Source organism: Pseudochaenichthys georgianus, chromosome 21 (genome assembly GCF_902827115.2).
Source record: "Pseudochaenichthys georgianus chromosome 21, fPseGeo1.2, whole genome shotgun sequence".
Classification (NCBI taxonomy): domain Eukaryota; kingdom Metazoa; phylum Chordata; class Actinopteri; order Perciformes; family Channichthyidae; genus Pseudochaenichthys; species Pseudochaenichthys georgianus.
This window is the reverse complement of record NC_047523.1, coordinates 2,585,057-2,604,435: the sequence shown is the minus strand read 5'-3', so window position 1 is coordinate 2,604,435 and position 19,379 is coordinate 2,585,057. Positions and strand designations below refer to the sequence as shown.

The 19,379-nt window shown below is 47.9% G+C and overlaps 1 protein-coding gene across 3 annotated transcripts in view; it reads right to left on the bottom strand.

Annotated features, from left to right (window-relative positions):
- The window catches only part of stat4 (signal transducer and activator of transcription 4), a 42,661-nt gene that overhangs the window by 11,134 nt on the left and 12,148 nt on the right, over positions 1–19,379 (bottom strand). For 2 of the 3 annotated variants that reach the window (XM_034109802.1, XM_034109804.1), the window contains exons 9-16: positions 9,703–9,861; positions 8,765–8,857; positions 8,214–8,273; positions 8,038–8,058; positions 7,540–7,633; positions 3,410–3,454; positions 272–355; positions 88–186 (exon numbers count right to left, since the gene is read on the bottom strand). In XM_034109802.1, coding sequence (XP_033965693.1) covers positions 88–186; positions 272–355; positions 3,410–3,454; positions 7,540–7,633; positions 8,038–8,058; positions 8,214–8,273; positions 8,765–8,857; positions 9,703–9,861 — 655 coding nt within the window. The remainder of the gene's footprint in view (positions 1–87; positions 187–271; positions 356–3,409; positions 3,455–7,539; positions 7,634–8,037; positions 8,059–8,213; positions 8,274–8,764; positions 8,858–9,702; positions 9,862–19,379) is intronic. The other variant, XM_034109803.1, reaches the window with a different exon arrangement.

Genomic DNA, 19,379 nt, shown 5'->3' with positions numbered 1-19,379 from the left:
ACGGCATTGGTTTAATTAACTGGCAACTGAGGGATAGTAGCAGCACTATCCACTTTTAAACACTTCAGCAACAGTGTGTCAGCTCACCCTGGGCTCATCAGACAGAAGGTTGTACCACATGACGGACACCCAGCCTCCAGGCAGCTGGCTCACATTGGAGATGACCACCAGAGGCAGGGAACATGTCTGGAAGGATTCACATACACAATGAGTGAGCTGGGCACCAACAACAAGGAGCCGAATATCCAGTCATATGTACAGTGCTCCTGACCTCCAGGTCTATGGTGAGGCCCTGCACCGTGAAGCACGCCTCGAAACTGAGAGAGTGAAGTTCCTCGGTCACAGAGAGGAGGCCCTGCGAACACAACACATCCACTCAGCATATCCCTCGTTAGGGACAACACTTGTGCAATAATAAAAGTATATGTCACTCTTTCTCAAAGAGTGGACCCCAAGTGGTCCACGAGTATATTAGTGAAATGCCACATTTGAAATTCATATATATTATAAGTTTAAAGTGTTTCTCAAACTGTTAAAAAATTACTAGTAGGCCTATAGAGTGTATCATAGATGTAGCGTTTGTTTTACGTCGTATGTCATAAATGATCTGCGCGGTCAATTTGAGCGGTCAACTAAAAAAATAAACAAAAGAGCGGTCAACTGACAAGATGGATCGATGGCTAAAGACAGGGTCAGTTAAAAGAAAATGAATTGAAAAATCTGATGCGACAGTCAAGGTGCATCGTCCTGACGCAGGTGCTTCAGCAGCAACAAGTGCTTTTGTGTGCGTTACTGAGTCCCAGGAGAGTGGTTCGCTGTCTCTCAACCACCCGGCTGAAAGCTGTGAGACTCGGCTTGAATGCAGAAAGCCCAGCGCTAAAGTGAAGAGAAAATATCACAGCGACTACATCAAATTTGGCTTTTTTTGGACTGGAGATGAAGAGGATCCCAATCCACAATGTGTTTTGTGCTACGAGTCGTTGGCGAACGAGGCTATGAAACCTGCCAAGCTCAAGCGACATTTTGAAAGTAAACACAAGGATTACATTGGGAAACCTTTGGGAGGTTTTGATAGAAACTTGATGAATTTAAGAAACACATGACGAAAGCGCCCTCACAGTCGTTTGTACCGGGGAAAATGCGAAGGCTCCAGAAGCATCATACAGGGTATCCCTTCTGATTACAAAAGCAGGAAAACCTCATTCGATAGGTGAGAATTTAGTCAAACCAGCTGCCAAGGTTATGACTGACGGCCCGTCCACACAGCGGCGTGCGCTGACGCTTGCCGGCGGGCGTGTCTGAAACTCGACCAACAACCAATCACATGAATCTCCCGCCCCTGACACACAAGCAGCGGTTTGATTGGCTAGAGCTTGTACTGGCATATGATTCGATTGGGTGACGCCTCGCCGAGGCGTCAAAAGTTGAACATTGCTCAACTTTTGCAGCGAGCCACGCGAGCTACGCTCCACGTCGCTTCCCACGATGCATTTCGGCTAAAAGTGACGTCACCCCATTCAAAGTGAATGGGGAAGCGTCAACGCACGCCGCTGTGTGGACGGGCCGTAACATATTGTTTGGGGAGACCGCAAGTGACGCAATTAACAGGGTCCCACTCTCTAATGACATTGTCCAGCCATGGCTGAAGATGTGAAAAATCAGCTGATCACACGTTTACGCCAAAGCCAGTTTTTCACACTGCAGCTGGACGAGTCAACTGATATCGGGAATGAGGCAAATCTGCGGTGTTTTGTAAGGTATATTCATGCTGGCGGTGTGCAGGATGAATTTCTTTGGTGTCGTTCCCTGCCGACCAACACCACAGGGGAAGCCATTTTTGACTCGGTCAACAATTTCATCGTGCAGAATCACATCGACTGGACACGATGTGTTGGTATTTGCACAGATGGTGCGACTGCAATGACTGGAAAACATAAGGGACTGGCAGCGCGCATACGCGCAGTTGCACCTTGCACCACAGCAACACACTGTTGCATTCACAGAGAACAGCTGGCTGGGAAGAAAATGCCACCATGCCTCAAATCAGTACTGGACCAGTCTGTGAACATTGTGAATACAATAAAAACCAAAGCACTGAACACACGTCTTTTTAAAGCTCTGTGTGAAGAAATGGGAAGTGAACACACAAAACTGCTTTTTCATACTGAAGTTCGCTGGCTGTCGCGTGGGAAAGGTCTCACCCGTCTATTTGAACTTTGCGATGAGGTGATGTTATTCTTGCATCATACTGATGACTGTATGACAGACTGCATGACTTCCAGTGGCTCTCTCAACTGGCATACCTGGCCCATGTCCTTAGCGTTCTCAATGCTCTGAACTTAGCGCTGCAGGGGAAAGCTGCTACTGTTTTCAATGTGCAGGACAACATTAAAGCTGCACGCCTCAAGATGGAATTGTGGTGTGTCCGTCTGGATCGCCAGGAGTTTGACTGTTTTCCGACGCTGGCGGATTTTCTCCTCGCTGCAGATGGAGAGCTGGACGGCGGCACAGTTGCAGCCTTCAAGGAACATCTGCAAGGCCTTCACTTTCAGCTGGGAAGATAACTAGATGCAGCTTTGAGTGGATCAGGAATCCATTGGGGACAAAACACACATTGAACACGTCAGTTCCAAGCTCCCACCGAGACAGGTTGACAGCCTTGTGGACATCGCATCTGATGGGACACTGAGGACGACTTTCAGAGAGAAAAGCTTGACAGACTTTTGGGTCCGCGTCCAGCCTGAGCACCCAGAGCTGGCGGACGCTGCTCTGAAACAGTTGATGCCTTTCCAACCACCTACAACTGTGAAGCTGGTTTGTCTGCACTTGTTGGTCTGAAAACAAAGCAGCGTAACAGGATCAATGTGGACTGTGATACGAGACTAAAACTCTCCAGTTTGGACCCCGACATTGTCTCACTGATGTCTCGGCACAAGCAGCACCATTCCTCCGGCTCTGTTCGCACGGACATTAACTCCATAATAAATGTAGTCTACGTTTCATACGATGTATCAAATCTATCAGCATTTACCGTTTAAATCGCATATGAACAAAATGCTTGTAGAATCTGTATTTATTGTCGATTTAATGTGTGAACGAGCGATAGAGAAGTTCACACAAAGTTGTCATTATTAGGCTGTAATTTTTAATATACTGTTGGAGTGGTAAACAGGCTTATTACTTTATTTAGGATATTTGGGGAGTTAGGTGGTTAGGTGTTTTATTATTGGCTAAGTGGTCCGCGGTCTGAAAAGTTTGAGAAACACTGGTATATGTAGACAACAATAGTATTACATGCACTTATTTGTATCCAGGGCTAATGCACAGACTCAAGTTAGTGGTGTAGGAATGAGTCCTGAACCCAGAAATGAGTTAATACATTAATGATCAACTCATCCGCATGTCGTACCTCGTTCCCCTTTGTGCCATTGATATATTTCTTCTCTTTCAGCTGCTGTTAGTGAAAGGAAACAAAACAGAAATTTAACAAATCACCACTTTGACAAACTGGTTAATGTCATATCCATGTGTAAGTGAACATTGGCCCATTTCTGTCTGTAAAATAACATAAATAAGATCAAATCATAGTCTAGTGATGAAGAATACCATTCTGTAGGTCAGGGGTGCTCAACCAGTCGATGGGAGATGTGTCTAAAAATAGAACAACAATATTCTGTTTTATCGTTAATGTCCTATAACATAATCTTCCTGTGCCAGAATAATGCACTTGAACGCATCAAAGCTTTGTGATTGGCGTGACCCCATGTATGGGGGCGTGGCTGGTTGCTAGTTTGTTGACGTTGTCCGTGACAACAGGAGTGACAGTCCGCACACACACAAGACCGCAATTATGGCAGAAGCAAAAAAGCCCAAAATATATCATTTTCACTCCGAGTGGGAGGATGATTATTTTTGTATCTATTCCAATTCAAAGTCCATCTGTCTCATCTGCAATGCGAGCGTGGCTTTATCGAAGAAGGGTCATTTAGGAGCTGCATTTCAAAACAGTGCACAAACGGCATATAGCTGTCTAACAGAAGTTAAATCCATTTCTCCCTTATTCTGACAATGTACTTAACCCCAAATAAAAGAACCCAATAAAAAGAGTTGTTAAATAATAGTGAAGCCACGTTGTAATAACCAGAGTTGGGTGTAACGCGTTACAAAGTAACGTAATAATACTGTAATATTATTACAAAGTAACGCGTTACAAAGTAACGGAGTAGTGTAACGCTCTACTTTTATAATCCAGTAATCACACTACAGTTACTAACATTGCCCCGACACGCGTTACTTCGTTACTTACTAAAATCAGTCATAATCAAACCTCAACAAACACCTGCAAAGAACACATGCTAAGGTGAAGCTAACGCACAGCTATTTGTTGTTTGTTTATATCACGTAGTCTGTTCTTCTTCTCTGTTTTCCGGTTGTTGCCTGTTTTGAATGACGAATACACACTACCGCCGCCTGCTGGTAAGGAGAGTTATTGCCACTCACGCATGCGCAGTTCGTGCGTGCTCGGCTGAAGTCTTTGCGGTGTGCTCCAGTCTGGTTCCAGTGCAACACATGGCCAACACGCAGGAGAACACGCTGACGCAACAGCGTGAGCAGAGATAGACTGTGCAAAATATACAGATAGCAGGAGACAGAGGACAGCCAAGGTCAGATAGCAGGACACAGAGGACAGCCACGGTCAGATAGCAGGAGACAGATGACAGCCACGGTCAGATAGCAGGAGACAGAGGACAGCCACGGTCAGATAGGAGGAGACAGAGGACAGCCACGGTCAGATAGCAGGAGACAGAGGACAGCCACGGTCAGATAGCAGGAGACAGAGGACAGCCACGGTCAGATAGCAGGAGACAGAGGACAGCCGCGGTCAGATAGCAGGAGACAGAGGACAGCCACGGTCAGATAGCAGGAGACAGAGGACAGCCACGGTCAGATAGCAGGAGACAGAGGACAGCCACGGTCAGATAGCAGGAGACAGAGGACAGCCACGGTCGCACATGCGCACTGCAGATAGGGCAGATGCGGCAGATCGGGTAGTGGCTGTCACTACCCGATCCGTCCCCCTGCCCGATCGGTACTGCCATGTGCGAAATGGTCCGCCATATTGGACAACTCCGGACGGCAATCCAAGATGGGCAGTACCGATCGGGCAGGAGGACGGATCGGGTAATGACAGTCACTTCTGGGCCCGTCTCACTTCTCTTATTTTTCATTTCCTCGCTCCTCGGTCTCTGTATCACCGGAAGTTGATTTGTCTGCGCCATCTTGAGTAGCGTCCCAATGGCCTTATTTTTGCCGAGGAGCGAGGAGCGATAATGGAGGAGCTATAATCGAGGAACCACCAGACCATCCTCCGATGAAATCCTCAGACACTCGCCCCGCCCCCTTACTGTGTATCGCTCACCGATTGGACGAGGCAGTGCATGCACTGATCTGATGCTTGTTGACATGAGAGCAGTTTCCCAGCGGAGTGAAGAAAACACATGAACCTCACGGGACTCACTCCTCAGTTTATACCGTGTTTTGTTTCAATTCATGTTTCATTTAGTTACAAACATGTGATATATCTGAACAACAACGTGGTCAAAAATCCTTTTATTCATTTTTTGGAAACATTTTCATGATCGCTTTTTTCGTTTTACATTTTCATTTATTTTCATTTCCATTCAGTCATTAAGTGCTATTAAAATGTTAATGTGCTACATATCCACACAAACAAACAAAGTGTGCAGTCCAATGAATGTTAATCTAACTGGGTTTGATAGATAACATATCTCTTTTTCTTCTCTCAATTATTTTATTTATTTTGTGCACTCTAATCAATATTAATCAAACTATTGTTCGTTTATACATTTTAAGAATTTGTTCTTCATCCATCCATCTTCTCCCGCTTATCCGTGGTCGGGTCGCGGGGGTAGCAGTTCCAGCAGAGAGCCCCAAACTTTATTTTCCCTGGCGACATCAACCAGCTCTGACTGGGGGATCCCAAGGAGCTCCCAGGCCAGCAAAGAGATATAATCCCTCCACCTGGTCCTAGGCCTACCCCTTGGTCTCTTCCCAGCTGGACGTGCCTGGAACACCTCCCTCGGGAGGCGCCCAGGTGGCATCCTAACTAGGTGCCCGAACCACCTCAACTGGCTCCCTTCGACGCGAAGGAGGAGCGGCTCAACTCCGAGTCCCTCCCTGATGACCGAACTTCTCACCTTATCCCTAAGGGAGACACCAGCCACCCTGCGGAGAAAACCCATCTCGGCCGCTTGTATCCGCGAACTCGTTCTTTCGGTCATGACCCATCCTTCATGACCATAGGTGAGGGTAGGAACGAAAATGGCCCGGTAGACAGAGAGCTTTGCCTTCTGGCTCAGCTCCCTTTTCGTCACAACGGTGCGGTAAAGCGACTGCAGTACCGCTCCCGCTGCTCCGATTCTCCGGCCCATCTCACGCTCCATTGTTCCCTCACTCGAGAACAAGACCCTGAGATACTTGAACTCCTTCACCGAACTGCAGACCCCCTCCCCCACGACTACGCCTCGAAATCCGATCCATGTATATTACAAACAGGATTGGTGACAAAGCGCAGCCCTGGCGGAGGCCAACCCTCACCGGAAATGGGTCCGACTTACTGCCGAGGACCCGGACACAGCTCTCGCTTTGGGAGTACAGAGATTGGATGGCCCTGAGTAGAGACCCCCTCACCCCATACTCCCGCAGCACCTCCCACAGTAACTCCCTCGGAACTCAGTCATACGCCTTCTCCAAGTCTACAAAACACATGTAGACCGGATAAGCGTACTCCCAGGCCCAGAATTTGAATTGAATTTGTTCTTATTTTATTTAATGTATTTGGGTCTACAACAGATGATACAAATGTTTGTGTCAGTAAATGTGTGGCGGGGGTGTGTGTGGAAACAACGGGGACAGAGCTGCTGTCAGACGATCAGCTGTGCAGCGTCATCACAAACGGACGTCGCTTCACGTGACGCTCCGGAGGAAAGGACGTCCCATTGCTCTTAGAACTAATTTCCCTGCTTCTCGTGGTTTCCTTGCGTCCCTCCTTGCTTCCTTGGTGGGAGGGACAAGTCGCAGGGAAACGACGCAAGTGAGGGACGCAAGGAATCCATTTAACCGAAGTGAGAAGGGCCCCTGTTGACACGGACAACGTCAGCAAACTAGTGCACTGCCCACCAGCCACGCCCCGACACATGGGGTGGCGCCGGGCCAATCACAAAGCTTTGATGCGTTCAAGTGCATTATTATGGCACAGGAAGATTATGTTATAGGACATTTAACGATAAAACTGAACATCTCGCGATCGACTGGTTGTGAACCTCTGATCTAAAGTAATGACTCAGTATCTCAAAATACTGAGAATTATTGTCAACATATAATATATCTCAAAAACAAAGTTAGTTTTCTAAAATAATGACTTTTAAATGTTTCAAAAAGACTTACAGGATATATTGTTTTCAAACCGACAGAAATGGTTAATGGTCACATGTTCTGGTAATAAATGAATTGTATTACCAGATGTCTGAACTCCACTGAGAGGCAGCCGTTTGAGTAGTCCTCGATGTCCATAACTTTAGTGTTGTTGGTCAGGATGAAAAACTGACGACTTCTGAGGAGAACAAGAAGGTAAAACAAAGAGGCCTCGTGGGTTTGGCTGTTTTTATATGATACAAATGCAACTGATAGGAGAATAATTGTCAGAGCACATCAATACTCAGCTGTAGAATGTTAACAACTAAAGCACCTGCTTCAAGGATTGATATATTTTAAAGGTATTTTGATGAATCAACACAGAAAAAACGTAAAGAAAGATGTATTGTAATGTTTATGTTGCAAAAGAATTTCACTTTTAAAAATAACTTTCCTCTTAATTGATATGTAGCATTCTGCAATGAAACTCCTTCTGGAAGCAGTCAAGTAAATGCAATGTAATGTGATGTTGTATAATGTTTGGAGAATATGTTTAAATTTAACATCAGCAGTACTTCCTGTTTTCAGCTTGTTTGTACTCACACTCTGCCGGGGGGTAGGTCCCTAGAGACACACAAACACACACAGAGATTTGCGTTTTGATAAGTGTGTGTGAACATGTTTTTATTACGTTTTTAATATACACGTTTGTTTATTTAAGGATTTTTCATCTCCTGGAAATGCAAACCAGTTTAAAAACTTTGAGGCAAAAATCTCACTTGTCAAATGTTGTTTTGACTTTCAGCTGATAATCCACTTCTGGAAGTTTGACCAGGAGTCTGGAAGAAGAAGCAGAGACGTTGAGTTATCTCAACATTACTACTCAAACAAGACAGATGTTAAAACAGGAGTGAAATAGCACTAAAGGAGCCATTTATGTGTATTGTTGGCATGTCAGTTTATTTTGTTTATATTTATAATGCAATATCATTTTGAATACTTGGTGACGGGGGTTAGCTGCACAGCGTGTATACACGGGGTCACAGCAGGTGGCCGGGAAGAGCACAGCATCCAGAAAGAGAGCAGAGCACACTGATCTAACCAGACGCCAACAGCTACAAACACTCAACCCAGGGTACTGTACACTCTTTAATAAACATCAAGCTGCATCCAACCACCGGACAGCATCTGTTTGTGCCTGCGAAAGATCACTCTTACCCCTCACCTGCTGGCAACCAGAATATAGGGCATTGGAACACTTCAATTGACCTTACAAGCACAATAATTCAGTGTTTCAAAACTCATCATCAGAGTGTTTTGTGTCACAAACCTGACTTTGGTGGTGAATTGCACGCCAGTCTTGATGATGAGGGGTTTCTGGGGATGAGTGGGCATGCATGGCTGCTTCTCCACCACAAACGAGCTGAGGACAAACCACAGTCATTGCAGAGTTTCACCCTCACAGCAGCTGGGGTCATTCCATGGTGGTGTGTGCTGGTCCTGTATTTAGCACCTCACTCGGCCTGGATGTGTAATGTGTTGGTGCTGCTGCTCGTTAAAGAGGACGTTCTTTGTACAGTAAATATCAGTGTTTCAAGTACAATCTGTATATGCACATGACAAAAAGCAATTCAACTTTCAAGCTATAAAACAAAACGATTACATTGAGACACAAAATGACCAAGAAGACTAAAGTAACACAACATGGGCAAAACAACCAGAGAGATGTAAAATGGCCAATGAAGACACACTATGACAAAGTGCCTAAAGCATCAGAAGATGACCACAAAGAGGCACAAAAGGACAACAATGAGACAGACTGAACACAATACTTCACTACGAAGGTAGAACAAATGGGACAGAAAAACATGCTATGAACAGAAAGAGACACAATATGAGCAAACAATACACACTATACGCACAACATATCAATAAATGAAAAAAGTGTAAAAATAACTATAACGTCTGTGGCTCTTGGCAAAAAGGTAGAGAGATGCTGGGGCCTTTTGCATGTGGGGCCTATTGGCTACAATCTACATCCTCACACAACATGAAAGGTCTCTTAGCAACAGCAGAGAACACCAGTCATGATCCAAACATATAATAATAATAATAATATAATAGTGCTCAAAGCGCTTAAAACATAAGAAGGGTTCAAGGACACTAAAAGAGAAAAGATCCATCTGCATTATCTTGCACTGGTTGCCTTTCCAGTAAGGGCACATCCTTGGGTGTGTTGAGGGGTACGTTGTGTGGTGTTAGGGTTACCTCTTGATCAGGTGGTAGATGAGGTATTTGACTCGCTCCTCCATCTGAGGTTTCTGCAGGGGGATCGGGTCACTCTCGTAGGTGACCTTCACGATCAGATCGGCCAGTTTGTCCAGCTGACGCTTCATCTGGAACAGACTCTGTGCTGTCAGAGTGAACCTGGGGGGGGGGGGCAGAGATTAGTATCTTGAAACGCCATTCGGTCTTGTGTTCTCCTCGTTGCTTCTTTGCAGCCAGAACACCTGATGAATTCCAACAAATCCAAGCACAGGTGACGGAATGGAGAGAAGGATCTGATAACAAAGAAGAGTGACGTGACAGTGTTGAAGGTGACGACGAGGCCTGATGCTGAGGCCCCACCCACCCAGCAGAATGAGCCGCCATCACCAACAAGGGCAGCACACAGAGCTGAGAGCCCAAGTCGAAACCACTCAATCCAGAAGATGACACTGAGCACTTTCTGACAACTTCTGAAAGAATGGCAGCTGAATGGCAAGAGTTCGCTTTTCCCTCTGTCCCTCTGCTCACAGGTAAGGCAAGTAGTGCCTATGTTCTCATGGACATCATATTCCTTACACCAGGGGCCGGCAACCTTTTTGATATGAAGTGCCATTTAAAAAAAAAATTGTGATCAGTGTGCCGGGATTCGTGAACTTTCAACGGGGGGAGGGGGGGGGGGGGGGTAAAACAAATGTAAATAATTGGTTTAAACGTGGCACACGACGCGACGCAAGGCCGGGCAGGAAGTGGACTGGTCAGAGCCAGAGCATCCAGTCAATCCCCAAATAAACTAATTTGCAGACCCTATCCCTCCGTAGTCTTTGAAGTAGGAGGAGAAAGGCCAGCGTTCTCCTCCGGTTTACAGGCACTGTGTACATTATATATATAGAATAATTATTATTAATTAATATATTATTTTTTTACCACTAAAATACAGCAACACATCTTTGATTCATGTCGTCTATAATTGGGATATTATTATTATTATTATTATTATTATTATTATTATTATTATTATTATTATTATTATTAACTTTGTCTGTACAAAGTAGCCTGTCCAGGAAATGCCCAAATCAACAAAAACTGTGAGCCGGCAGGCAAGACGCTTCGCTTCTGAAACGCGCCCGGTGGGTTATGACGCTAGAGGAGGCCGGACCAAAACCGCTTCAGATGAGACTCCCTCCGCAAAATGAAGCACCCTCCACAAGCTGAGGCCCCCTACGCGAGGTGAGGCCCCACGCAGTCTGCGTGATCGGCCTGTAGGGAGGGGCGGCCCTGCGCGTGCCAGGGGTTGCCGACCCCTGCCTTAGACTATGGACAAGTCAACGAAGCTATTCTGGCTAAGTATGAAATTACAACTAATACCTAAAGAAGAATGTTTCGGTCATTAGACATGAAGCGGGGGAAACTCCACGCAGTAAGGGTTGGTCAAGCTCAGGTTAGGCCTCAGAATTATCCTATCTAGACAGTTCCCTCCCAGTAACACTAACAACAGTACCAAGCCTTTTTGCAGCTCTAGGCAAGAGACACGCTGCTATCAGTATAATGGCATGGGTTCCACTCTGTACACATGCAACCAGGGTGCTAGTGGAGCCTCGCAGATGGGAGTGCTGCAGCCCCCTCAGCACCCCTTCCCGCGTCCATTCGCGATGTCTCGCTGTCTCGCAGATCCCACGCAGCAAGCAGGAAATGAACCCAGCTCACACTGTCCGCTCCTCACAGCAGCGAGCCGCGTAACGTCCCGTCAACACGGCCCCCAGACCCCACGCAGCACTCTCATCTGTTTGTCCTTACTGGAGTCATTTCCTGGTTGCTAACAAACGCCATTGTAACACATAATCACTGATGTTCCGCTGTAACGGTGGTGGACTCATCAGAACAGAGTGGGTGAGCTGACCAATCAGAGCACAGTGGGCTCATAGGGAGGGGGGGGGGGGCAGGAGCTCCAACAAGCCGTGTAGGGCAGAGAGTGAATACACATACTTTACAGAGATGCTGTGAGAAACCAGTGTGAGTTTGGAACATTGAACAATGTAAATCTATTCTAGTAGACCTCAACAATGGCATTATGATCAGTAGAAATGACATGGGACCTTTAAGTATCATTATCTACACACACTTAAGATCACACTTACACACATTTAAGTGCTGAAATGCTAAATAATTGGCTATTGCGGTTTCTTCAATTCCACAGTTAAATAGGACTTGGATTACAGTAATATAGGTTCATTTAATTATTTTTTAAATAATTATTTTACAAAGTATACTGGTCTTTTTAAGTAACTAAATATGACACTTCATTATTGAACAAGTATTTCAGGGCACCTTTTTTGTGTTCTTTTTTAATCACTACAGCTAGTAATAAATATAAATGTTGTTTGGCCTTCAGTTCCTGCAGCAACACACTCTCACTCCCTAAGCGTCCAGGAGCGACGTTTGGTCAGTGTCCGTGGCGTCCAGTTGTGACGCTCCTAGGCTCCTTCAGCTTCATAAAGGGACGCAAATAGCTTTCAACTGATTGCAATGTATTCCCATCTGCGTCGGGATTTGACGCTCATGGAAGCACGGCATTCGTTTGTGTCGGCTGCCCTTAAAGGCAATGTGAGCGTCCATTCTCATTGGATAACGGAGAATTGTACACCCGGATGTAAGTATTCTCCTTACTGTCGATTGATTTCACAGTGATATCTGCATTACTCATCGACTAAAAAACACCAGATTATCCTTGTTAATTACACAACATTGATTGGTTTAAATTGTGTGCAATGCTTTTGTATTTTTCCCCTTCGATTCGGAGAAACAAATATTTTTTCTTTCGGAGTAAAGGATGGCAGAAGACACTACACTACCCAGAATCCCCAGCTATCGTTTGGACTACACCATGTGCTCTGTTTGACAAACCCCGTGATACTCCTCAAGCTCGGTTAAGACGATTCTCGAACAGCACTTGAAATGGGATGGAACCACGGCAGACTGTCCAAAACTGGATTTGAACGGGTCCACCGCGTCCCCCCTCCCCCACCCCGTCCCCAGAACTACACATGCTGGCTATTCTGTTTCGCAACATGTTCTCTATCTATGGCACGTCTCTACTGGGAGTTGTAGTTTTAAAAGACGTTTTCGTATTTCCCATAGCAAGAAGTTGCCAGTATTAAACTGTCTACATCCCTGGAGGTTTAGGGGATAGGAAACACTCAAATTTAAAACATATAATTAATAAATGGGTGAAAATTGCTCGTGCCCATAATGGGCAGTATTAATATATACACACACATGCCAGCTAAGGTCAGAAGAGCTTTATTTAACAGCTGGTCTTATGTTTGTGACCCCTGTTGTTCATTGATAAGCCTGAAACATGCACTTGTCAAGGTTCAGAGGCACATTTTGCAAATATGGCAGTAGCCATCGATCAACTTAAGATTGCAGGTCTCCCTTGAAAAAGAGATCTATGATCTCAATGGGACCAATCTGGTTAAATAAAGGTTTGAAATGAAATGAAATGAAGATAAGATATACTTTATTGATCCCAAGTTGGAACATTTGCGTTACATCAGCATGTGTAACAGTTGTAAATATGCAGTGGTGTTTATTTGTAAATCATTTAGTATAATCACACAAATTCTGTGTTTTATATTTAACAATTCTGTGTTCTTTATTTATTGATTGTTCAATACCTGACAAGGCCGGAGATGAAATATCTGCATACATCATAAGAGTATAATACATTATGTATAATATCAGTTAAAATAAGTGCTTCAACATAGTTAACATTGCTGGAGGTATGCACACATATTGATAGATGTCTTGTAATGCACTATTGAGGAACCTGCGACCCAAGTTTTTCATTCAGTGCAGAACTACACCACAGTTGTGTAGGCCTATATGATATGTCAATAAACCTTAGAACATCTTGAAATCTTGAAAGGGATGTGCAAAATAGTCATTATATACAGTCTTTAATGAACTATTAGTAGAGAATAACGAGTAATGAATATACTTTATAGGGATCCTATTGATATCTAATAATAAAAATAATGAAATTCAATAATATGCTTTAACCACCAGGTGTCCCTTTATATCAGCTGTGCACCTTTATGGTGTAAATACAGCCTATCTACCAATTGGATCAAATATAAAAGTGAGCCGAATTAGTGTTGATACTGCAAGGAGACGTATTGTGTGAAAAGAAATGTAAGATGTTGTTTAATGGCTGATATATCTATGATCCACGTCACGTTTTCAGTTCCTCATGTTTGTCTTCTCATCAGGGCTCTATAAATACAGAACTACGGCAGATATGTAATATGTAATGCAGCCGAACCGTGTGATACAATGCCGTTATGTGATGACTTTCAAAGAGAAAAGCAAGCACACTCGGAATAAAGTATTATTTTATTTTTTTAACATGTTTTCGGTCTGTTTCCGGTATTTGTTAATGACGATGTGCTCTGAGATGTGAGACTGGAATTGCACAGGGGAAAATAACGTAGGCTATCTTTAGATGCGGATTTTGTTAAACTAATATGTTTGCGCTGTGGACCAACACTATTCATTGACGGGGAAGGGGGTAGCAATAAAGATAACACCATTAAACAGTTACACAACATAACAGAAATAATATCGATAGCAGCGTCCCTAGCAACCACCTTGGTAACAATTAAAACGTTCTATGGACGCAATTTCCTGAAGTAATCTTCGTAATAACTAGCAAACTAAAGATCATGTACATCCACTGCACACATAATCTGAAATAACAACTCATATTTCTCGCATCAAATGACATCAAAACGCATTTTAATGGCCAAACTAACTTTAAAATAGACATTTTCCACCGAGAATAAAACGAAGTTCGGCCATGTTTTTTTAAACAATTAAAGAAATCTAGACCGCAAACAAATTAAACAAGCGTGCCGGTATTTCCTGGCTAAAGTCGGGATCCTTGAACACAACACAAGCCTAACGTGTCATCACGTGGTATATGTCTCGTCTGACAGGTGTGCAGTTCTGACGGAGAGCACCAGAACGCCGCTCCTGCACTTCCAAAAATTGCAGTACCGATAAGGAGCCGTACACATGCCGCAGTTTTTGCGTGGCTGTGTCTTTAGTTGAAAGCCCAGTGGCGATCTGTTCATCTGTCATACTGATCATACAGTCAATAACTTTGTTGTTATTAGCATCTGGTTAGCTAGCTATGCTAACGAATATAAGAAGCTTTTTCTCCAACCAGTGAGGTAAAGGCACATCTTTATATGATCATTATAGTTATACAAAAATAAGAGAATAAAGTAAACAGGTATAAAATACTATATGACGGTAACAAAAAGTTGTTATTAATAAACAAGAATACAGTTTGAAAGGGGAGTGATTTTTAAAATATCCATAAAGAAAAAGAAATCTGCTTACAGTTCTGTTTCATGTGGGTGTTGAGAAATATATCCATAGATCTTAATGTTGCTCTCAAAGTGCACAAATCTTCATGTCCACATGAATAGGAAACTAAATACATTTGCACACATCTTGTGTCCATATCTTTCTGTTTTGGTGGTCATGGTAACATTACGAACCGACCACAAATGGACCCAGCAGATGATCCATGGGAGGTTGAATTGCAGCATTTAACCTTCTATCTGGCTTGCTGCTTCGATTGGTGGAAGGGAGCGTCCAGTGTTCGGCAGAAGAGGGCCGCTCTGGTAGAGGCGCTCCGGTTGGCAGCAGAGAAACCATGTTTTGTTGAGTTCTTACCTGACTGGATTTTGGACTTCCTTCAAGCATGTGATTCCCGGCCTGCTAGCCCTAGGCATGCTAGCTCCATGTCTCCCAATTCCCAATCTGGCACCATACGCCTTGGTGGGTTCCGCCTGAAGTCAACCCGTGCTTCTGCCCCAGTTCCTGCTCCTGTCCAGGAGTCGTATTCCGGAACTCGTCTGGCTTATGGAGGTCCACGGAGTATTCAGGCGGCTGCTAAGAGGAGTCGTCGCAAGGCCAGGCTAGCAGCCCGAGCCCCAACAGCCATGGTTCCGGCTCCAGTGCCGGCCCCAGCAGCCATGATTTCAGCCCCAGTTCTGGCCCCTGCAGCCATGGTTCCAGCCTCAGTCCTGGCCCCAACAGCCATGGTTTCGACTCCAGCCCCTCGTCTCCGGCCGACGCCAGCTCCCCGTGTCCTGTCGGCATACCGGCCGACTCCAGCACCTCGTCTCCTGCTGGCTCTCCAGCCGACGCCAGCTCCCCGAGTCCTGTCAGCATACCGGCCGACTCCAGCACCTCGTCTCCTGCTGGCTCTCCAGCCGACGCCAGCTCCCCGAGTCCTGTCAGCATACCGGCCGACTCCAGCACCTCGTCTCCTGCTGGCTCTCCTGCCGACGCCAGCTCCCCGAGTCCAGTCAGCATACCGGCCGACTCCAGCCCCCCGTGTTCTGTTGGCGAACCAACTCTCTCAAGTCACCCCTCCAGTTCCCTCTCGAGTCTCCTCTCGAGTTCCCTCTCAGGTCCCCTCTCGAGTCTCCTCTCAAGTTCCCTCTCAGGTTCCCTCTCGAGTCTCCTCTCGAGTTCCCTCTCAAGTCACCTCTCGAGTCTCCTCTCGAGTTCCCTCTCAAGTCACCTCTCGAGTTCCCTCTCCAGTCACCTCTCAAGTCTCCTCTCAAGTTCCTACCCAAGTCTCCTCTCGAGTTCCCTCTCAAGTCCCCTCTCGAGTTCCCTCTCGAGTTCCCTCTCAGGTCCCATCTCGAGTCCCTTTTCGAGTCCTCTCTCTCTCGAGTTCCCTCTCAAGTCTCCTCTCGAGTCCCCTCTCAAGTCTCCTCTCGAGTTCCCTCTCAGGTCCCCTCTCGAGTCTCTTCTCGAGTCCCCTCTCAAGTCTCTTTTCGAGTCTCTTGTCGAGTCCCCTCTCAAGTCCCCTCTCGAGTTCCCTCTCGAGTCTCCTCTCGAGTCTCCTCTCGAGTTCCCTCTCGAGTCATCTATCGAATTCCCTCTCGAGTCACTGCTCGAGTTCCCTCTCAAGTCTCCTCTCGAGTCTCCGCTCAAGTCACCTCTCGAGTTCCCTCTCCAGTCACCTCTCAAGTCTCCTCTCAAGTTCCTACCCGAGTCTCCTCTCGAGTTCCCTCTCAAGTCCCCTCTCGAGTTCCCTCTCGAGTTCCCTCTCAGGTCCCATCTCGAGTCCCTTTTCGAGTCCTCTCTCTCGAGTCTCTTCTCGAGTCCCCTCTCAAGTCTCTTTTCGAGTCTCTTCTCGAGTCCCCTCTCAAGTCCCCTCTCGAGTTCCCTCTCGAGTCTCCTCTCGAGTCTCCTCTCGAGTTCCCTCTCGAGTCATCTCTCGAATTCCCTCTCAAGTCACTGCTCGAGTTCCCTCTCGAGCCCTCTCTCGAGTCCCAACTCCATGTCCTGAGCCGTTGGAGGTCCCGCAGACTGCTCGTCTGCCGGGGGTCCTGCCAACTCCATGTCCTGTGCCGTTGGAGGCCCCGCCGACTACTCTTCTGCCGGGGATCCTGCCTACCCTGTGTCCTGTGCCGTTGGAGGCCCCGCCGACTACTCTTCTGCCGGGGGTACTGCCAACCCTGTGTCCTGTGCCGTTGGAGGCCCCGCTGACTATTCTTCTGCCGGGGGTCCTGCCATCCCTATGTCCTGTGCCGTTGGAGGTCCCGCCGTCTACTCTCCTGCCGGGGGTCCTGCCAGTCCTGTGTCCTGTGCCGTTGGAGGCCCCGCCGACAACTCTCCTGCCGGGGGTCCTGCCAATCCTATGTCCTGTGCCTTTGGAGGCCCCGCCGACTACTCTCCTGCCGGGGGTCCTGCCAACCCTGTGTCCTGTCTCGTTGGAGGCCCCGCCGACTACTCTCCTGCCGGGGGTCCTGCCAACCCTTTGTCCTGTCTCGTTGGAGGTCCCGCCGTCAACTCTCCTGCCGGGGGTCCTGCCGGTCCTGTGTCCTGTGCCGTTGGAGGCCCCGCCGACTGCTTTCCTGCCGGGGGTCCTGCCAACCCTGTGTCCTGTTTCGTTGGAGGCCTCGACATTACATGTCTCGCCGGGGGTCCTGCCAACTCCTTGTCCTCTTCCGTGGGGAATCTTGCCGACAACTGTCCCACCGGCTCTGGTTACTGTCCGGTCAACACCGGCTCCTGCCCGGTCCCCTGAGAGCTGTGGTATTCGCCCCTCCTCGAACTCTGCCTTGCCCCCGGGCCGTCCGCCCGAGAACCCCTTTTTGAACTCTGCTTTGCCCCCGACCCGTCCTCCGGACCCCCTCCACCCACCCTGGTGGCCCTAGTTTTGTGGGCCGGAAAACTATGGGCCGGAATAGATTAACGGTCTCAATCCAGCTGCCGGACTCGGGCTCGTAACGTGCAGGCGGCCTCCCCACGCGGCCAGGAAGGCACCCGTAGGAACGGTGAGGTCAGAGGACGCCTCACCAGCAGGTCCCGGTGGGGAAGCGCCCATAGCCGAGTCGCAGGGTCCAACAGCCGGCCGCTGAGCAATCCCCTGGGGCGTCGCCCAGCCCGGGTGGATAGGTGGGGGCTGATGGCCCAGAGCAGCGGGTGGCGGCAATGGCGCAGCCGACTGCTCACGGGCGCAGGGTGTGGTCGGCGTGTAGGCACGGAGGTAACGCCGGTTGCGCAGTGTCAAACGTCCCGAACCGTCAACCCTGACCCAATACTGGTCGTGGCCCGGCGACTCCACCACGATCCCTGACCTGTCCCATTTGTGGGGGCTCGGGCCTTGCTGGTTCTGGAGGAATACCCTTTCGCCGAGTGCCAATGGGCGGAGCGGTCTTGAGTGAGTCCCCAGAGACTCTGTGGTACGGGATATACGGGTCCGAAGGGTGTCCTCCTTTGCCGCCCATGCCTCGCGCCATAGCAGGCGGATATGCGGGTACGAGAACTTCTCGAGGCGGTTCACGAAGGAGAGCGAGCCACGAAGGAGAGCGAGCCACGAAGGGGGCGGCCGAAGATGATCTGCGCCGGCGGGAGGTTGCAGTCGGGGTCAGGCGTGTTTCGCAACTAAAGCATAGCACGCAGGAAGCGGTCCTGATCAAGGCCGCCCGACGGGCCGGTGTTGGACATCAGGAGGCGCTTAGCAGTCTTAACCGCAACTTCCGCCCTCCCATTCGACTGCGGAAAGCTAACGGAAGACACACGGTGTTTGACGTGCCATAAGCGGAGGAAGTCCTCAATGTGGCTCGCCTTGAATTCCGGACCACCGTCGCTCGAGAGCTCCTCCGGTACGCCGAAGGTGGCGAAGAACGAACGGAGGTGTTGGACCAGGCCAGCTGAGCCCGCCAGGGCAGTACCCGCCGTAGAGCTCAGGACCTCTACCCAGCCCGAGAGACGGTCCCCGACAACTAGGTAGTGGCGGCCCCCATAGTCGAAGAAGTCAGCAAACACCGCCTCGAATGGCGTGGACGGGGGTGAGGACGGCAGGGGGGGTGTAGCCACCTGTGACGGAGCGTTGCGGTTGCAGTCTGCACACCCGTCCCTGGTGGCCTGAATGTCCCCGGACATCCCGGGCCAGTAAACTATGGCTCGGGCATGCTGCCCCATCGCTGAGGTCCCCTGGTGAGCGGCATGGAGATGCCGAAGGACTCTCCCACGGAGGGATGGGGGGACCACAACGCGGTCCCGATAGAGCAGGACGCCGTCCTGTGCGTAGACGGACTCACAGACCGATGACAGACTCGCCAGGGCAGGGTCATTTACGTCAA